This window comes from Anolis sagrei, chromosome X (genome assembly GCF_037176765.1).
Source record: "Anolis sagrei isolate rAnoSag1 chromosome X, rAnoSag1.mat, whole genome shotgun sequence".
Lineage (NCBI taxonomy): Eukaryota > Metazoa > Chordata > Lepidosauria > Squamata > Dactyloidae > Anolis > Anolis sagrei.
In genome coordinates, this window is record NC_090034.1 from 30431415 (window position 1) to 30447302 (window position 15888).

At 47.4% G+C, this 15888-nt stretch overlaps 1 protein-coding gene across 10 annotated transcripts in view; it reads left to right on the top strand.

Moving 5' to 3' along the window:
• Positions 1-15888, top strand: part of HECTD4 (HECT domain E3 ubiquitin protein ligase 4) — a 129600-nt gene that overhangs the window by 82097 nt on the left and 31615 nt on the right. For 7 of the 10 annotated variants that reach the window (XM_060786086.2, XM_060786085.2, XM_060786078.2 and 4 more), the window contains exons 35-47: positions 13-166; positions 1108-1388; positions 1795-1984; positions 2073-2154; positions 3272-3474; positions 4233-4368; positions 10664-10846; positions 12672-12842; positions 13202-13371; positions 14190-14305; positions 14674-14777; positions 14974-15156; positions 15276-15424. In XM_060786086.2, the coding sequence (XP_060642069.2) occupies positions 13-166; positions 1108-1388; positions 1795-1984; positions 2073-2154; positions 3272-3474; positions 4233-4368; positions 10664-10846; positions 12672-12842; positions 13202-13371; positions 14190-14305; positions 14674-14777; positions 14974-15156; positions 15276-15424 (2122 nt within the window). The remainder of the gene's footprint in view (positions 1-12; positions 167-1107; positions 1389-1794; positions 1985-2072; positions 2155-3271; positions 3475-4232; positions 4369-10663; positions 10847-12671; positions 12843-13201; positions 13372-14189; positions 14306-14673; positions 14778-14973; positions 15157-15275; positions 15425-15888) is intronic. The other 3 variants (XM_060786081.2, XM_060786083.2, XM_060786084.2) reach the window with 1 other exon arrangement.

Sequence of the window (15888 nt, forward strand, 5' to 3'; positions counted from 1 at the left end):
TTCCTTCTGCAGGGGGCTCGACCGAAGCAGTCCACTCAGGCCTGGCCCGCCAGGTCTCCAGTCTCCTGACCAACCACTTGGCCCGGGCCACCGAGTGCTGCGGCAACCAGGCCGCCGGGAACGATGCCTTGCAGGACGTCCTCAGCCTTCTGAACGACTTGTCAAGGTACGGGTCCCACTTTGGCCTTGGGGTTTTTTCATGTAGATTGGACTACAAGGGATGCCTTTTCATACATGAGCACAAAAATGTCATGTGGCAGCTAAAAAAGCTAATGAGATTTTGGCCTGCATAAATAGGAGTTTAGTGCCTAGATCCAGGGAAGTCATGTTCCCCCTCTATTCTGCCTTGGTCAGACCATACCTGGAATCACACTGTGTCCAATTCTGGGCACCGCAATAGAAGGGAGATGTTGACTCTAAGATGGAATATGTCCAGAGGAGGGTGACTAAAAGGATCAAGGGTCTGGAGGACAAGCCCTATGAGGAGGGACTGAAAGAGCTGGGCATGTTTAGCCTGCAGAAGAGAAGGCGGAGAGGAGACATTTGAGGGCAATATATCAAGATGTGAGAGGAAGTCATAGAGAGGAGGGAGCAGGCTTGTTTCTGCTGCCCTGGAGACTAGGGCACAATGGAACAATGGCTTCAAACTACAGGAAAGAAAGAAGATTCCATCTGAACATTAGGAAGAATTTTCTCACTGTGAGAGAGAGCTGTTCAAGCAGTGGAACTCTCTCTCTGCCCCGGAGAGCAGTGGAGGCTCCTCCCTTAGAGGCTTTTATACAGAGGCTGGATGGCCATCTGTCAGGAGGATTCTTTGAATGCAGTTTTCCTGCTTCTTGGCAGAATGGGGTTGGACTTGATGGCCCGTGAGGTCTCTTCCAACACTAGGATACTATGATTCTGTGGAAAGGCTGTCTTTCGTAACCACCTCCTGCTTGTAGACAACCTTATTTCTAGGTTATCTCCACTCCAGTTTAGGGATGACAGGGGACATTTCTGCCTGGCCTGGACCTTAGGATAGAGAAGATGCTTCGTTGTTGTCTGGCTTTGTGTCTGAGTCACTGTTTTCAGAATTGCATTCAAAATTACTGTTTGGTCCTATTCCAGGAGCCACATTGGCAAAGCCATCCTGAGCCAGCCGGCCTGCGTGTCCAAGCTTCTCTCCCTACTCCTGGACCAGCGTCCCTCCCCGAAGCTGGTCCTCATCATCCTCCAGCTCTGCCGGGCGGCCCTTCCGCTCATGAGCGTGGAGGATTGTGGGAATGTGGAGCTGCCCCCCTGGAGCTATTCGGTTCCCTCTCTGAACAGTGAGCAGGATGACCCCAGTGACCCAGCCTCCAAAATTGCCTCTCTGCTTTTAGCCAAACTGGCCGATTACGTGGTGCCAGGTAAGGACTGCCTTTGATAGCCAGTAAATATGTGAAGAACACCCTAGACATGTGCCACATGCCTTTGTTAAGATGTAAGTTAGTGATGAGGTTGAACTCATTGTTAGCACAAGAAAGGAATCTGTGATAAGAATTCATTGGTATTGGCTCTCTTTTATGACATTTCGAGAGCGTCCACAAATTCTACAACTTGCTGCCTTGTGAGAAGGCCGCGTCATTGGGACTACATTGTGTTGCTCAGACTCTTGGCTTGCAGCTTAGAAACCTCCTCTTTTGCCATTTGAATTTCTGTGACTGACACACTCCATCCCCGCAACTTGATACAAAGCTAACTAGTGATCAGATTATGGTTGCAGCATTTACAGGGCATTTCAACATTCTGTGCATGTTTTCCTTCTGCTCACAGGATGCCAGACGGTTCTTTCTCCGACAGCTTCGGAGCCAGATACTTCCCTAACCAAAGCCAGCCCCAAAAGCTCCCTTAAAGGAGACAAAGACCCAGGGGAAGAGAGTGAGGCTGTTGATGGGAAACTCTCCATCTTTATTCATAAGCGGGAAGATCAGTCCTCTCATGAAGTCCTCCAGCCCCTGCTGAGGTAGGGAACTTGCCCTCAGTGAAATTCAATGCCGGTGTCTTTCTGCGGGAGCTCTGTCCTTACCGTGTGTTACCCTTCCCTTTTGTAGTAGCTCAGAAGGTCGTCCATTTCGCCTCGGAACAGGAGCAAATATGGAGAAAGTGGTGAAGATGGATCGAGACATGACCAAAGTAAGGGACTAATAAACAGAAACTTTAGGAAAAGAGGCTTAATCCTTGTCTCAAAGAGTAAATGTTAAAAAGTTGAGTTATTTAGGCACTTTTTTTTTAGATTTGCAGAACTGGAAAAGAGGTTGTAGTCCACATGTGTTGAACTCACGGCCCATGGTCTGAATCCAGCCTGCCATGTCAATGTGGTCCAGATAGATGCTGGAGTGCAACTCCTGTATTCCTCATCATTAGAGCTGGTGGGAGTTGTGATAGAATAACCTCCGGGAGGCTGCAGTTTGTTCTGTTCTGTCAGGAGAGTGGCTTTTGGATTTAGATACAAGGCTTATGGATAGGATGCCTAACTTTAAAATGTCTTGTAACCTTCCCCCAATTTCAGAGCCACAAGGGCTGGTGGGATACCATTCCCATGATCCCCAGTCCACATGGCGGATAATTAGTCAACAGTGATGGGAGTTATCACTCAGTAACATCTGGGGTCCCAAATTAGGTAAAAAACTAAAGAGCACCAACTACTATGTAAAAGAAATTATATTTGGTTCTCTCTCAGTCTCCATGGTTTTTCCATTCATGGATTCAATCGCCCTTTGGGCCTACAAGGCAGATGTGGCCCTCGGAGAAAATGAATTTGACATCCCTGACTTAATCCTTGTCTCAAAGAGTAAATCTAAGAAATTGGCTTACTTGCAATCCTTTAATTTGCAGAGCTGGAAAAGAGAGGATTCTAGTCCATTGGGGTAATGGTGTTTGTCAGCTCACAGCGACTGCTCCCAATGAAAACACAGGACCACACTCTGGTATCAAAGAGAAACTTTACTGCTGGAAACATAGACATTAAAAAAGCCGAGATTGCCTGGCGCCGGCTGGCACTCCCTTATATACCCTCCTCCTCGTTCAAAAATGTCTCTCCCGCCAAGCACAAAACCTCTGCGTAATTCACCCGCCCAAACTGCTAGCCGTATTCTTTCAGGGTCAGCAGCCGCAGGTGCCTTATCAGTGTCCTACATCAGAACCCTGGTTCCTGGCACCAAAACCAAGGCCCTGGAAACTGGGTCCTGACAGGTGTTGGTCAGTTAGTGCAAAGATAGAGCGAGTTACAAAGATGCTGTGTCTCCCACAGAGTGGCTGCTGTGAGGTGATTACGGAAGAGGCAGCGGCAGCTTTACGTAAGGCCACCAAGTGGGCCCAGTCGGGGCTGATTGTTAGCGTGGGCCCCCCTGTCGAAACAGCCAGCCCAGAGAGCACCAGCGGCCTGTCAACCGGGGACAAAAAGAAGACTGCCCAAACCTCCATTTGTAGGGAGCGGAACTCGGAACTTGCCAGGTAGGAAGGCTCTGCACAAATCCCAGTGGTACCTTCTTCATAGTTTTAAAAGGCTACCATTTAGGGACACAACATCCAGAATAGTTCATCCAAGATACGTATGTCAGTGCATCATAAGTCACCACAATTGGCATGTTTCTGTTCCTCACATAATAGCCGCAGAGCCATTTGAGGCTATTTCCCTCCCTCCTTCCTTCCCTCCCTTCTTCTTTGTATTTTCCCCTGGGGAGAGAGGGCAGGTTAAAAATTATTTCTAAAACGTACTATTATTATTAAAAACTATGAAATAGGGGACTCTGGAACTCCAATCTTCCCTCCTTTCTCCAAAGAGCTCCACTCCATATGTTGTAAACTTCCTTGCCTCCAGAGAAAAAAGGAAGGGGGATCTTTCCTCCTCCTTCCTCCTCTCTCTGAGGCAAGTCAGGTTAAAAAAACAAAACAGAAATGGGGCTGTTTGTTTGAGTCTGGATTCTCCCTCCTCTTTCTGTCTCAGAGGTAAGACAGTTTTAAAAAAACAAAAACAAAAAAACCAGAAACTAGAGATTCAGGCGATTTTTTCATCGCATAGTAGTCAAACCCTTTTTTTCAAGGAATCAAAAGTGTGATTGTTATGCAATGAAATACAGCAAGTGTTTTCATCCAAATATGTAAATTTTCTGAACTCTGGTTTCACTCTTGACATTGCCGAGACTCCTCATGGTAGATCCTCAATATTGAGGATGCTTATAATCCTGATTTAATGCCCCTCTTCTCCACAGAACTGACCCTGTGCGGCCGTTCATCAGTGGCCACGTGGCCAACAGCATGGCAGCCGAGGTGATTGCTTTGCTTCACAGCCTGCTCATGGCGCCTGAATCCAACGCGGCTCAGATCTGGACAACCACCGCTGAAAAAGTAAGCCAGGACCGGGTGTATGGGTGCTGTGCTCATGCATGTGCTGGACAATAGGCTAGGGATGTATGTTTTGAAAAGCCACTGGTCCAGAACAGAACCTAGGAGTCTTTATAGTAAGTGTCAAATGATACTGTTATGATGTCAGCCAGAAGAAGAGGAACATTTATTTATTTCTCACATTTCTACCCCGCCCTTCTCAACCCCCGAGGGGGGACTCAGGGCGGCTTACAAAAAGGCACAATTCGATGCCGGCACAACAGCAAGGTAAAAAGTAAAACATATAAAGAGTAATTAAAACAATTAAAACAATCCATTATACATCACAATCCCTAAAAACAATCTAGTGCTCAACGTTTACCAGCTCAGAGTCCGTAAATTCAAATTCCACATTGTTCAATCCATCAATTCTAGTCGTCGCTTGTCCCTTATCTATCCGCCAGATTAGCCGAAGGCCTGGTCCCAAATCCATGTTTTTAATTTCCTTCTAAAGGAGAGGAGGGATGTCGATGACCTAATTTCCCCGGGGAGTGAGTTCCACCGAGAAGGCCCTGCTCCTCGTCCCCACCAATCTCACTTGTGATAGAGGTGGGGCCGAGAGCAGTACCTCCCCAGAAGATCTTAAACTCCAAGGTGGGACGTACAAGGAGATGCGTTCGGACAGATCCGCTGGGCCGGAACCATATAGGAACCAACATGCTATTGCTGATATTTGCAATTGGCCACATATGTCTTGCATGATATCCTCACTCACAGACAGCTGCTGTTCAGTGACAGAAACCCTGGAGAAAGACAAGAATGGCAGTTCCTTTGCCATTTCCTGCTGCTTGTTTGTGACTGTTGCTCTCTTGAATCTATCAATGTGAGCACTTAGAGACACAAATTGGAATTAGTATATATTGGAAATGAATGTTTTAATCGCTTTTCTGCAAAACCTGGAACAAAACACGAGAGTGAGATGCAAAAATAAATATGAGGGTGGGTCAAAACGTTTTGCCTCCTAGGTCATAAAACTGTTATGAATGAACGTTTTTATGACATAGGAGGCAAAACTTTTTGACAGCAGAAGATGCTCCAGATCATAGCCTGAACAGTCCTCTACACAAAATTACCGTTCAGCATAGTCACCATCGTTTTTCTTCGTGGCCTCTGTGAATGCACACATATGGAGTATCTGCGCCTGCGCAGGCTCCAACGGAAAACTTCCCAAGTTGAAACTTTTAAGTTTTGGTGGTAACCCCGCCCAGCCGCCCAGCAGGGCATAAAAGGAGCCCCGCGCACACTCCCGGTAGTTCCTGTTTTTTCGCCGCACAGCTCGATCGGAAAGTTCCCTGATTATGTCCACAACACGCTTCAAGCATTGCACTCAATGCCCAAGAAAGATTCCTGACTCAGACAAACACTCGAAGTGTCCCCGCTGCCTCGGAGAAGGCCATAACACTTCGACCTGCAAACATTGCCAGGCGTTGACGGCCCAGTCGAGAAAGAATAGGGCAGCCTTGCCAAGTTCATCCATGCGTAGCGATGCATCACATCAGATGCATGGGTGCTTCGAGTTGTCAAAGACGGTTATGCCTTACAGTTCAAAGAACTGCCTCCCACGGGCCGTGTCATCCGGACAGACCCTTCACCACCAATTCTGGCAGAAGTAAACTCCCTTCTTCAGAAAGGGGCAATCCAAAAATCTCCATCTCATTTGGACAATCGAGCCTTTTTCTCGAGGTATTTCACGGTACCGAAGCACGACGGCTCCCTCCGCCCCATCCTCGACCTCAGGGCACTAAACAAATTCATCCAATTAACAAAGTTCAGAATGCTTACGGTATCGTCGATAACTCCCATGCTATATCGAGATGACTTCTTCGCATCGATAGACTTAAGGGACGCCTATTTTCATTTGTCCATCCGACAGTCCCACAGATGTTTCCTGTCCTTCAAAATAGGACAACAGACTTATTCTTTCAGAGTTCTTCCATTCGGCCTCGGCACGGCCCCAAGGACATTCACAAAGTGTATGTCAGTAGTCGCGGCATACCTAAGAAGACGGAAAATCCGGGTTTTTCCATACCTGGACGATTGGCTCCTGGCCTCGACATCGCCAGACCTCCTCAGGTCACAAATCACCTTTACTCTCAATCTCCTCGAGGACCTCGGCCTCCAACTCAATGCCGAGAAGTCTCTTCTCACCCCAACGAGATCGATAAAGTTTATCGGGGCCAAGTTCGACTCCACGTCAGTGACAGTCTCCTTGCCAAGAGTCAGATACTTAGCCCTGCAAAGGGAGGTCAACCGTTGCAAAGCCTCCACAAGAATAAGGGCACAACACATTCAAGTCCTTCTGGGCCACATCGCCTCAACGGTAATGGTCACACCATTAGCCAGACTGAAAATGCGCCCTCTCCAGAGGTGGTTTCTCGACAATTTCAACCCCCAACGAGACTCCGACCTCAAAGTATTGACGATGCCGGTAAAAGTGTGACAGTCCTTGAATTGGTGGATGAACCACAAAAATGTCTGTGTCAGACTTCCTTTCCATCCTCGGCAGCTGTCGGTCGTCCTTACAACAGACTCATCGACCTTCTCCTGGGGCGCTCACACGGGTCGATTCTCCATACAGGATGTCTGGTCGACGCAGGAGATGGGTCATCACATAAATTACCTCGAACTTTTAGCCATCTTCAAGGCTCTCAGAGCGTTCCTTCCCCTTCTACAGGGCCAGACGGTCCAAATCCAAACAGACGATATGGTAGCAATGTACACCTGAACAAACAGGGAGGAACAGGATCCAGGAAACTCCTCAAGCTTTCCATCGAGATCTGGGAATGGTGTTGTCAACATTCGATAGTCCCATCTGCTCTTCGTCTCCCCGGTCGACTGAACGACCAGGCCGACTCGTTGAGCCGCTCGACATTGACGTCACACGAATGGAGACTCGATCCCATTGAAGTCCAAAACATCTTCGACATGTGGGGCCAACCGTCGATCGATCTGTTCGCTTCTCCGGAGAACGCCCATCTCCCACTGTTCGGAGCTCGTCTTCCCCGAGACGACAGAGGATGCCTGGAGACGCCTTTCTCCTCGACTGGTCAACCGACTTCCTCTACCTCTTCCCTCCGATCACGTTACTCCTTCGGGTGATCGAGAAGATCGAGCTAACACAAGCCAATTGTATACTCATCGCGCCGGAGTGGCCGAGACAAGTATGGTTTCCAGCTCTTCTTCAACTCGCCAACGGTCGAACATTCCATCTCCATCCCAGGCCAGACCTACTCTCCAGAGAGCAGACATTCCATCCCTCCACTTGACAGCCTGGAGGATCCTTCCATAACATCCCTTCCTCCAGACGTCCGATCAATCCTCAAAGCTGCACATAAACCGCCGACATCGAAAGCATATGCTTACCATATCGCCCGTCTCCACACCTTCCTTCGGGACCGATCCCGAACAGAGATGCCTCCATCGGTACCGACCATCTTGGACTTCCTTTTGTCCCTTGCTACCCAAAACCTGGCTTTGTCGTCTTTGAAGTCGTATGTTGCAGCTATTTCTTGGTACCTCCAGACGCTGGGTTCGCCCTCCTTGTTCCAGAATCATCTTATTAAGATCTTTCTGAGAAGATATACCAATCTTCACCCTCCAGTCCACCCTCCCACCTCGGGATGGAGTCTTGACCTGGTTTTGGCCCAACTGGTGGGCCCTCCCTTTGAACTATTAGACACGACTGATTTGAGGTTGCTTTCCTGGAAGTTTATTTACCTTACTTATATACCGCTGTTCTCAGCCCGAAGGCGACTCACAGCGGAAAGTTGGCTTTCTTGGTGGCCATCACGTCGGCCCGAAGGCCATCGGAGTTGGCAGCTCTCCGAATAGATGAACCTTATTTGTTGTTCCATGCTGATCATGTAGTCCTCAGAACTGATATCACCTTCTTACCGAAGGTAATATCTCCATTCCATGTCAATGAGTACATTGTTTTACCATCCTTTTTCCAACACCCGTCCTCCCCGACGGAGAAGAGACTTCATTCCCTTGATGTTCGAAGGGCCTTATTGTTCTTTAGACAGAGAACTGCCACTCCGTAAGTCGCCTAGGCTGTTTGTGGCCCATGTGCCAGACAAAATTGGATTGCCAATATTGTCGCAGCGACTCTCCCGATGGATTGGGGCAGCCATTGAACTGTGTTACGAACTTGCTCAAAAGACCCCTCCAGCCTCGATCCGGCCGAGATGGACAAGGGGCATGGCTGCGACAACTGCCTTCCTGAAAGGTGTCCCCATTGACTTGATTTGCAAAGCGGCCATTTGGTCCACTCCTATGACTTTTGTGTCACATAACCGATTAGACACCCAGTCTCGGAGGGACACTTTTTTCGGCAGATCAATTCTGACTGCCTGCCCACCTTAAGCTTGCCAAGGATTCACTATTTCTGTGTGTATACCTTGCTCCTCGATTGTTGTCTTCTCATGTTTCTACTGTGTTTATATGCAACAAAGTTTAATATATGTCCTGTGGGTACCGTATTTACCTCACATGCTAACTCGCTGTTGTTTAATTGCACATGTTTATGCAATGCATTTGTACTTGTTATTTCGGCCCTCTTGGCCTCTAGCCTCGAGCCAGGTGGCTAGATGTATGTACTCAGGTTTTTGCAACCAGCTTCTGCTAATTTGGTCAGGCCTTGTGGGGGTTTGTTTCACTTTGACCTCGAAAGCCTTTCAGGCTTACTGTGCCTTTTGGTTATAGGGCTATACTGATGCTCGTGTTATGTTTTTTTCTTTTGAAAATGCAAAATACCTTGATGACACACTGCTTGACAGTACTTCTTCATAACATGTATGTGTTAATTTGTTAATAAACATATGTTTGGCCCTCAACTTGGTGTCGGTTTGTTCCCACCATCCAGGACCTTAGCTTGCTAGCTCTCCATATGTGTGCATTCACTGAGGCCACGAAGAAAAATGGTAGGTTACTCACCTTTAACCATTTTTCTTCGAGTGGTCCTCTGTGAATCCACACAAACCCGCCCGGCCGTCCCCTCTTCAAACCTCCCCTTTTTCCTCGCTAATGTGGCGTAGGAACTACCGGGAGTGTGCCTTTTATGCCCTGCTGGGCGGCTGGGCAGGGTTACCACCAAAACTTAAAAGTTTCAACTTGGGAAGTTTTCCGTTGGAGCCTGCGCAGGCGCAGATACTCCATATGTGTGGATTCACAGAGGACCACTCGAAGAAAGATGGTTACAGGTGAGTAACCTACCAATTTATATCCATTTGCGCCATTGTTTAACCCAGGCATCAATCCATTTTGGAAAAAATCAGGGTTTTGCTTCATGATTTTAAAGCTGTTTGAATGTCATTCAGGTCATTGAATCTGAAACCTCGTAGGTTGTCTTTCAGAGATCCAAACAGGTCAAAGTCAGAAGGGGCCAAATCATAAACATTCTTGAAATGATGATGGATTTCCTTGGGGGAACAACCTTCTTTGGCCAGAAATTCCATGACGACTCTTTCTTTGAGCTTCAGATTCATGGTTCTAATCAGTCAATTGGAAAAAAGAAAAGGCTCTATCAGTAGAATAAGATTACCTCTATCATATAATGCAGAGATAGTCCAGTAGCTGGGAAAGAAAGAAAAGTTAAGAATGATGGAGGCATTACTTTTTGAACCTCCCTCGTATATATGATGATGTCCACATTTGACTGTAAATCACTACCATCTTCTGAAAACAAGGTCAGAAATTAAGTAAGTTCATCTCCATGTTCGCTGGCTGCTGAGCTGTGTCTCCGTTGAAGTTAGTTGTGCTCCGCAGTTGTCATCATCTGCTTTACAGCTCGTATCTTTAAGATCGACTGGGGAGGCCCTGCTCTCATTTCCACCAGTGTCACAAACACGTCCGGCGGGGACGAGAGACAGAGCCTTCTCAGTAGTGGCCCCTCGGCTATGGAATGCCCTTCCTAGGGACATTAGAGCGGCCCCCTCCCTTTTAGCATTCTGGAGAAAAGTTAAAACTTGGCTGTTTGAGCAAGTGTTTGACAATGCAGTGTAACAGACATAGGAATATGGAACGGTTGGATGATGATTTTGGATGTTTTTAATTAAGAGACACATATTATTTATGTTTTTATTTATCTTGTTATGGTTTTATATTATATGTCAATGTTATTAATGTTTTATGCTGTTGTTGGGCATTGAATTGTTGCCTCTGTAAACCACCTTGAGTTGCCTGTGGGCTGAGAGGGGCGGTATACAAATAGAGCAAATCAAAATAAATAAATAAGTATCTGTGTCGCTTCCCTCTGTAGGTCCTGTCCCGTGCGCTCATGTATATCCCACAGCTGGGTAAATATGCTGAGAGCATTCTGGAGAATGGCAGCAGCAGCGGGAGGAAACTGGCCAAGCTCCAGCGGATTGCCCGCCAGGCAGTGGCGGCTCTGTGTGCGCTGGGCGGCTTCAAGGAGACCATCAAAATTGGCTCTGAAGTTCAGGTGACCAGCAGCAAATGCTTCTCCTTTCCCCCTTCCTTTAACTCAGAGTTTTCCAATTTTTTCCTTTTCCCTACATTTTTTATTTAAGTATTTATTTATAAAGATATTTACATCCTGCCTTTGAGCACCTCCTCCAGAAGTGCCCTCAAGGTGGTTTATAACAATAACACATCTCCAGAAGCTCTTAAGAGATACATTTTGACAGAAGCTCCGCCCACTCTCCCCTTGTAGCATATACAGTAGAGTTCCAGTTATCCTAGCGGCCGCTCATCTAACACTCCATGTTAACCAACGCCATCATGTGGACGATTGGAAACATTGCACCCTTTGATATGTGCTCTTGAGAGCAACTTTCTTTTCCATGCAGGAGAAGAAGGGGGAGGAAAGCACTGAAGGGAGGGAAAGGGAGTAAATCAAAAGAGAAAGAGGGATGGAAGGGGGAAAAAGAAGGGAAGGGGAGGGGAAAAAGGAAACTCGATGGTTCTCGTCTCTCTCTCTGTTCTTGGTGCAGGCAGAGCCTTGCTCTCCTGCTTTGGAGACTTATCTCCAACCCAACCTTGTTTCCAGATAGAGGAGGGGAAAGGGCTCATGGCTGAAAAGAAGGAAAGGGGGGAGAGGATCCCCCCTTTCTTCCTGCGCACACACACACGCACACTTTGCTCCAGATCCTCTCTCTCTCTTCTCCCTTCCTTTTCCTCCCCCACTCGCTCTCTCTTCCTCCTCCTCCTCCTCCTCCTCCTCCCACTTTTACCTCTGACAACCTTGCCGCAACTTGCACTTCTGGTCTTCTCCTCCTCCTCCTTCTCTTCTAACCCAATCCTAGAAACACAAGAGATCCCCTCCCTTAAGAGGCTTTCCAGTCCAGCCCCATTCTGCTAGGCTGGAAGGCACAAACCAAGCCCTCCCAATAGAGAGCCACCCAGCTCCAGATGAGACATTCTGCCAATATTAGTGATTAGTAAACTCTGATTTTCCAGTGTTGCCATTCCTCTATGCTCAATATGGGATTCTAGAGATGCTTAATGTACAGTATAGGAGTGTGTTCCCAACTCTGGTCTTCCAGGTGTTTTGGATTTCAAACATAGTTTTTGGCGCGTAATTGGCAAATCATAACGTTAAAATCATAACGTAATAAGTTTTTCCTTAATCCCTCCTTATTATCCAACATTTTTGCTTATCCAACGTTCTGCCGGCCCGTTTATGTTGGATAAGTGAGACTCTACTGTACAGCCAATGGGAGGAACTGCCGCCCAGTTCCTTTTTTCCTCTGCAATAGGCAATTAGGAATTTCTCTCTTGCTCAAAAGCATTGCATAAATAAATACGTTTAGAACTGATAAAATAAAGGGAAAACAAGCAGCTAAATAGTTTTAGACCAAAAATGGGCAACAGTAGCTGTATTGTCTGTAGCTTTAAGCAGTTCTTCCTCTGTGCATGAGGCAGGGCATTGTGGGCAAGCATACAGATGTTTCTTCTGCTCTACAATCGCACAAGGTGGAGGATTCTTTTAGGTAGTGCCATTTTGCCAGGTTGCCTTTTGATCTGCCAACGCCACTTCTGACTCTTTTCACGGACTTCCATGTTGCCCATTTTTGGTTTGCCCCTGGAGGAAGACCCTCGTGGGGAGCCACCCAGTTGGGATTGCCTGATTTTGCTTCCCACAGGGATATTCTTGCTGTTGCTGGAGAAACATTAAGGAGGAGTGGTGGTTCTCATGAAACTTTTCCTTATCTGAAGGGGGTGGACTGGGTGCCCTTTGGGGGTCTCTTTGGAAAATGTAACCCCCTTCATAAACATCTTCTGTTTTCTTGTCTTTCTTTCTCTAGGTTTTGGGGAGGGGCATTGCAGGAAGCGTTGGAGTGGTTGCCTCGATTAATGAACAGGAAGGTATAGCCACGGTCAAATTCCCACCTGCCAGTATAGACTGTAGAAAGACCTCCCAAGCATCAGACACTTTAACTATCCCATTATCTAGGCTCTGTGTTCCAAGATCAGAGGTAAGGTCATTTTAACATCCAACCTGAGTGTCATAGTGAATGTTGTGATGCCAGTTGAATTGCAGTGTGACTGGTCAAAGGACCCCGTCGGTCGGTTTTTCTAAAATTTGAATATCTCAGTGTTTTTTCATTTATTTTAAAAAGGCAGCTCAAAAGCCCTTTGGGAGTAATGTGTAAAGTAAACCATGGGGGACGCGAGGTAGTCTGAGCTGTTCCAACGCAGCTTGTCACTATGAATGCAGTCTGTGTTTTGTGCTAATGTTGAAAATGAGTCTATGTAACTCCAGGTAATTCCCTCATTTCCTAGAAACTAACGCCTTGAATTTAACTTTTTACCGTGCCCCCTCCACTACCATCAGGCATTGCCTCTCCATAAACTGTCCATTACTGAGAAGGTAGTACAGGCAGTCCAGTCCATGTTGCTTCCTCAAGAGGGGAGTCTCTCTATTCATACCTCACTTCCTGCAACAGGAGATGGCTCAACCCCAGTAATGGCAGTGGTCCGACTCCTGGCTGAAATTCGAACCAGGTGAGTAGCCGGGAAGGGGGGGGGGAGCTTTTACATGGGCTTGGGGATGGGGGGAAGTGAGAAGAAGGATGCTGATCTATCTTCATCCTGAACGGATATATACCCAATATATTTAGTGGATAAGTTGTTTGGCTAAACTGAAAGGAGCTGTTGCGGGTTGGAGAGGGACTTTGTCCTGAGCAGTTAGTTTTTGAGCTAGCGATGGTAAAATAAGGATTCCTTGACCAACAGAGAGAGGTACTCTTGCAGAAGAATGGGAATGAAAGTGTTGTGGCTGAAGCACCGCAGCACCTTGTAAATAATGTAAAACATAATAATTATAATGATGATGATGATGATGATGATGATGATGATGTATTGTTGAAGGCTTTCACGGCTGGAATCACTGGGGTGTTGTGTGGTTTCCAGGCTGTATGGCCAATGTGTTCTAGCAGCATATCCTTCTGATGTTTCACCTGCATCTGTGACTGACATCTGGATCCTCTGATGCAGGCCAAACGGCCATATAGCCCAGAAACCACACAATACCCTGATGATGATGATGATGATGATGATAGTGATGATGATGATGATGGTAAATGAGCTGGACTTGGGTGCCTTAGAAGAACATTTCCTATTTCCTGGAAAGACATTCTTCCAGGATTTTCTCCCAGAGAGCTAAAGAGCAGCTCAAACCAGCCGCCTCCGTCAAAGGCAGGCCCTCCCTTTCCTAATATGTCTTCCCATGCAATGCAGTCTGTGCAATGCCTGGGCTTGGCAAGAACGTTCAACTGGTGTCCCACTTTTGTCTCCTATTTTCCCCTCCTCGACCTCCGCAGAGCATGCCTGGTGATGGCCCAGTTGTTGGAGGACAGTTCCTTCTGTGAGGAGTTCATCCAGCAATGTCCGGCTGCTGTGGAAGTTCTGAACCTCGTGGCCCAGGAGTGCAGCCCAGGTAAGAAGACCCTCTTCTTTTGCGCTGGGATCATTGCCAGGGCTTATGCACAGGAAGGCTTCAGGCAAGACACAGCAAGCAGGCTAGATACCGTTTGGTTTTCAAAATAGCTCTGAGCATATCTGCTCTCTTGGTAACAGCAAGTGGGGGAGCAGTCCAGCAAAGGCCCTTCGGAACTCCTTGAAGGATAAAAAGGAACCTTATAAACAGCTGAAGCAGCGTGTGTCAACTATCAGACGAGAACAGGAGCACTTGGGTTGTCCTGCTATCGCAGATACATGCATAAAACATCTGTGAAGTCCTTATCACCACTGGGATCAGAGTCTTTGACAGGCACATAATTGCTGGTCTTCTTTCTAATTTTCCAGGAGAGCGACTCCTTGTTGTGGAAGTGCAGTGTGAGCGGCTGAGGATGCTGTACCGTGACAGTGCGCGTCCTCCGCCGCCGCCACTCCAGGCCGACCGAAGGCAGGTAAATATCTCGGAAAGGGCCTCATGTGCCACCTCTCCTCCTCCTCACATGGCTCTTGGGTCTGAGGAAGGCAGGTGTCCAAGCCATTGCAACCTACAGTCACCCACTTTTGCCTTTCTACCTTCATGACTGTCTTCTACGTTCTTTGAGCATAAAGTCTAGTTTACACAATGCAGTTGTATATAATTAAATGCAGACCCGTCTCCTCTTGGTTCAGCCCAAGGAAATCACCTGGAGCCCTTCTCGCGTCTTCCCACCAGTGCGCGCCTGCATGTTCTCCTCTCACCTTACAGCTGTGACCTTCCTGGCAGACCCCAGCGCAGGCGGAGGGCTGCCCCGGGGCACCTTCATTTACGCCACATCCCCCGTTCCAGTCCAGGTGAGAACCCTCAAGTGACGCGCACAGAACCAGCTTCACGCAGAACTAGGTCTCTCCTTTGGAAGTGCTTTAAGCGTCTTTTCTTCCTGGGTAATTTGTCTCTGTGTTCCCCTTCCAAGGCGCCATCCTTCTACTGGGAGATTGAGATTGTGTCCTACGGCGACACAGATGACGACACGGGGCCCATTGTCTCCTTTGGCTTTGCCACGGAGGCCGAGAAGCGCGATGGCGCATGGACCAACCCTGTGGGCACCTGCCTCTTTCACAAGTAGGTGGCCAATTTATCTGCTCTGGAACTGGAGCTGTGGCTCACAATATGCCACATGACAATCAAGGCCCCTCCAGAATGGGCAGCATTTATTTCTATTCCAAGCGGCCCAAAGTGAGGCAGACTGGCTAACAAGGCAAGTAGTAGCCATGCCTGTTGCTTTGGTAGAATAGCAGGCCTTTGAGTTGCACAGAACTCCTGTTGTTCCTTAAGTGATCACCTTTTTCTCAGTGATGGTGATTTCTGGGTGAGTGGGCTTAATAACAAAGGACCCTCCTCATAAATGTACAGCAGAGTAACTTACACTATTCAACGGAGAAAAAGTTGCGGGCCTGAAAATAGTTGTTCTTTTATGATTTTGGGGTGCTGAAAACGAAAATGACATTTAAAAATGTATATTGGCTCTAGTTTTTATGATATAAGCAATCACGTGATTACGTATGGTTGAAAAAATGCATGTTGCG